Below are 2,490 nucleotides of genomic sequence, written 5' to 3' on the forward strand. Positions count from 1 at the left end.
TTGTTATTTTGAAATTTTCTATTCACGTGTGTCAGAAATAATAAATTTAAATTTGTATTCCTCTATTACATATACTTTGTTTTCTTCCACAACATGCTTAAAGTTTTATCTATTTAGAATAATGCATAGTGTAAGATAGATTCTATTTTTAATAATGATCTTGTTTGTATATTGAATAATTAACTGTAATACAGTAATACCAATATTTCACTGAAAACTTAAATCTTAAGTTAATTTAGCAATTTTAAGAACTAAAATTGCAATAACTTTGAAACGCAAAATTTTAGATAACTGTTGTATTTTATCTAATTTTAGTTTTTATTTACACATCACTTTTTTTTTTCTAAAACAGACAATTTTTGTTATCAGTGTTTAGTTGTACACAAAATATTTTCAAATAATAATAAAATCATTCGTATTTAAACTTTTTTTAAATGGATTTATTTTTTGTCATTTCCCATGTAAAAACCTCATAAAACCTACTAGTTGTCCTGAAATGGCAAAAGTTGTTCTGTTTGAAGTCCCAGAACAAATGTTGCGCAGTAAGTGCTTCATTTTGTGCTACAAATTTGTAATGCTGCACAATAGAAGGAAGAAAGATAACACAGAACAAAGCATATTATATGTCTGTGGGTCCATCCCATGATTTGCAATGCTTTGAGACAATAAAACACCTTTCTTCTATATCTAACACCATGATGCCTTTCTTCTTCTTAGGACAAAAGTAACTTGAATTGGTTTCCAATTTCTTCACCAAGAATAAGAAAATAAGAAGTAAAAAACCAATTGAACACAGTGAACCATAGTAATTATTTTGCTGGTGATGTTCATCACAATCACACTAATCATGATCTATATCAGGTTAGCTTCTTCTGTGATATGGTACCAAAATCAAACACCATGTAATCTAACGCAATAGTTTTGATCCTACAAACCCATAATTTCTCTTTTAATATTTTCAACCACACACTTTCCATTATTTTGCACCAAAGCTGTGATTGCCAAAATCAATTTCCCATTATTAACAGACACATTTGCAGCCAAAATATCTGCTTGGTGATTGCAAAACACCTTTAAAATTTGTGTCACCAAACCTGGTCGAGGCACCCATTGAATACCAAAGAATGCAACATTAGCAGAAACAGTAACCATGATTGAACAATTTCTGTTGCTGTTACCACATTCAACCGCGGACTCTTCTACTCCTTTCATAGTCTCCTTCAACTCCTCCAGTCTCTGCTTCTTCTTCTCAAGCTCTTTTATGTACCCAATTGTCTCGTTTATTATCACTTCTCTTGTAGCCTACGATTCCCCCATGACAAAGAAAAGGGTCATTCACAAAACTTAGTAACATTAAAATAAAGGGGTGGAGTTAAAAATATCAAATGTGGACACAATGTGCAAAACCCATGTAACCAAAAGTCTAAAAAAAACCATGAAAGTAATGTGTAGCATTAATTATTGAGAAGACATGAAAATGTTGGATGATGATTGTTGAACCTGAGGTAAGAGACCAGGGACGGAGGTTTGAAGCTGAGTGAACATTTGAGTCATCTTGGACCTTCTTTCACGTTCAATGTTAAGGCTCTGGCAATTGGTCTGACCCATTATTCTCTTAACACGCTTTCTGGAGGTGGTGTTAGCAGTGTTTTCAGCAATGGTTGAAGGGTGAAGAAAAGAAGAAGGTGGGATTTCAGAGAGGGGTGGCATGGTAGAGTGAGTTTCTTCAGTTTCCTTTTCTGTAGTGTCACCTTGCATCTTGCTCAATAATATACTTCCTACTTTATTTAATTATCTCCCTTCTCCCTCACTCATTCCTATAATGTTTTTATACCCACCCCACCACTTTTGTTTTGTATATTCCTCTACTGAAATTGACAAAACAAAAAATGGGGTGGTTTGGGTTAATGATTGGTTTGATTTGAATTGATCTGCTAGGACATTCTTGCAGCAAAGAAAAAAGGCTTTGATTTTATATATTTTCACCCTTATCTAACTTGTAGAGTATTGTTTATAGTCTTTTTCTGTGGCTATTCCGAAGGAATTTTTGTGAATTGAAGTAAAAAATGAGGAAAGTGATAGAATTTGTGTAGAGCTACAGTGTAGTTGGTAACAGAAATGGTAACATTTGATAGGAAAATAGGTAGTGGTAATTGATTAGATTCCCGTGGGCATGTGTGATTGTGACACCTTCCCATATCATGATGATACAGAGTAACCGTATAAGTGGGAAAAAAAGCACAGAGAGAGGCTAAAATAACAGACTTATTGGTGTGCAGAGGTTGGTTGGACCCCACAAAGTGATGAACAATAAAAGTGAAAAGAGAAGAAGATGCTTATTTCTTATATTTTCATTATCCTTTGTTACCTGTTTGGTGTTACCACTTTTGTACCATATATGAACTTCACAAACAGTCATGATTTAGTACTCATTTGCTTCCTCTTTTTTTATTCTCTTCAAATAATGAATTTCAATCATGTTTATGAATG

The 2,490-nt window shown here is 33.2% G+C and overlaps 1 protein-coding gene across 1 annotated transcript; it reads right to left on the reverse strand.

Annotated features, from left to right (window-relative positions):
• Positions 1-600: 600 nt before the first annotated feature.
• Positions 601-1,802, reverse strand: LOC137805837 (basic helix-loop-helix protein A). The gene is made up of 2 exons (XM_068605746.2): positions 1,501-1,802; positions 601-1,302 (listed from the first exon to the last, which is right to left on the reverse strand). The coding sequence occupies exons 1-2, from the start codon at positions 1,756-1,758 to the stop codon at positions 928-930; spliced, it is 633 nt and encodes a 210-aa protein (XP_068461847.1). The 5' UTR covers positions 1,759-1,802; the 3' UTR covers positions 601-927.
• Positions 1,803-2,490: the final 688 nt, after the last annotated feature.

This window comes from Phaseolus vulgaris, chromosome 3 (genome assembly GCF_051622355.1).
Source record: "Phaseolus vulgaris cultivar YP4 chromosome 3, ASM5162235v1, whole genome shotgun sequence".
Lineage (NCBI taxonomy): Eukaryota > Viridiplantae > Streptophyta > Magnoliopsida > Fabales > Fabaceae > Phaseolus > Phaseolus vulgaris.